General features: G+C 60.8%; 1 protein-coding gene across 1 annotated transcript in view; it reads right to left on the bottom strand.

Annotated features, from left to right (window-relative positions):
- Positions 1–555, bottom strand: part of LOC114072144 (flocculation protein FLO11-like) — a gene marked incomplete at its 5' end in the record, with an annotated part of 7,851 nt that extends 7,296 nt beyond the window's left edge. The window contains one exon of the mRNA XM_027910065.1: positions 292–555. Coding sequence (XP_027765866.1) covers positions 292–555 — 264 coding nt within the window. The remainder of the gene's footprint in view (positions 1–291) is intronic.
- Positions 556–1,174: the final 619 nt, after the last annotated feature.

Below are 1,174 nucleotides of genomic sequence, written 5' to 3'. Positions count from 1 at the left end.
GCTCTCAGTCCGTGTTGCTGTTTCTTGCATTTCTGCATCTGGGCTTTGTTCCAGATCTCCCTGTTCCATCAGCTGCTGCTCAGATCCCTGGATCACAGGCTCAGTCTCGCTCAGGATCTCAGTGGGGATTTGCTGCTCTGTTTCCAGCATGGTCTGGCTGCCCTCTGAGGGGCTCTGTGGGGCAGGCACCGGGCTCTGAGTCCCTGTTGGTGTTTCTTGCATTTCTGCAGCTGTGCTTTGTTCCAGGTCTCCCTGTTTTTCCAGCTGCTGCTCAGATCCCTGGATCTCAACCTCAGCCTTGCTCGGGGTCTCAGTGGGGATTTGCTGGTCTGTGTCCAGCAGGGACTGGCTGCCCTCTGAGGGGCTCTGTGGGGCAGGCACCGGGCTCTCTGTCCCTGTTGGTGTTCCTTGCATTTCTGCAGCCCTGCTTTGTTCCTGGTCTCCCTGTTCCATCACCTGTTGCTCAGATGGAATCACAGGCTCAGTCTCACTCAGGATCTCAGGGCTGATGGGCTTGGGTATGTCCAGCACGGCCTTGCTCCCCTCTGAGGGGCTCTGTGGGGCAAGGACTGCGCTCTCAGTCCGTGTTGCTGTTTCTTGCATTTCTGCATCTGGGCTTTGTTCCACATCTCCCTGTTCCATCAGCTGCTGCTCAGATCCCTGGATCACAGGCTCAGTCTCGCTCAGGATCTCAGTGGGGATTTGCTGCTCTGTGTCCAGCAGGGCCTGGCTGCCCTCTGAGGGGCTCTGTGGGGCAGGCACCGGGCTCTGTGTCCCTGCTGATGGCACCAGCTCCCCAGAGGCTGCAGAACCTTCTGCCTTTGTCTCCTCAGGAGCCACAGGCCCCTGGGGCTCCTCCTCCTCAGCAGCTCTGGCCGGGGCAGCAGCTGCCGGCTCGGCCTCCGTGGGACTCAGCGGGGCAGGAGCTGGGCTGGGCAGCTCACGGGCTGCCTCTGCTGCCACCTGTGTGCCCAAGCTGCTGGCAGAGCTGGGCCCCTCCTGGGGAACAGCCTGGGGGTCCTCAGCGCTCACCGGGCTCAAGGGTTTGTCCCAAATGCTGGAACCCACATCAGCTCCCCCCTGAGACAGCTTTTGGTCACTCACGTCTGCCCTTGGGGGCAGCTCTTGGGCCCTGTACTCTTCTTCCTGGGCTTGCTCCTTGTCTGTCTCCTCT

This window comes from Empidonax traillii, unplaced genomic scaffold (assembly GCF_003031625.1).
Source record: "Empidonax traillii isolate 1590-97213 ecotype Southwest subspecies unplaced genomic scaffold, ASM303162v1 scaffold2688:size20581, whole genome shotgun sequence".
NCBI lineage: Eukaryota > Metazoa > Chordata > Aves > Passeriformes > Tyrannidae > Empidonax > Empidonax traillii.
This window is presented reverse-complemented; position numbering and strand designations above follow the sequence as displayed.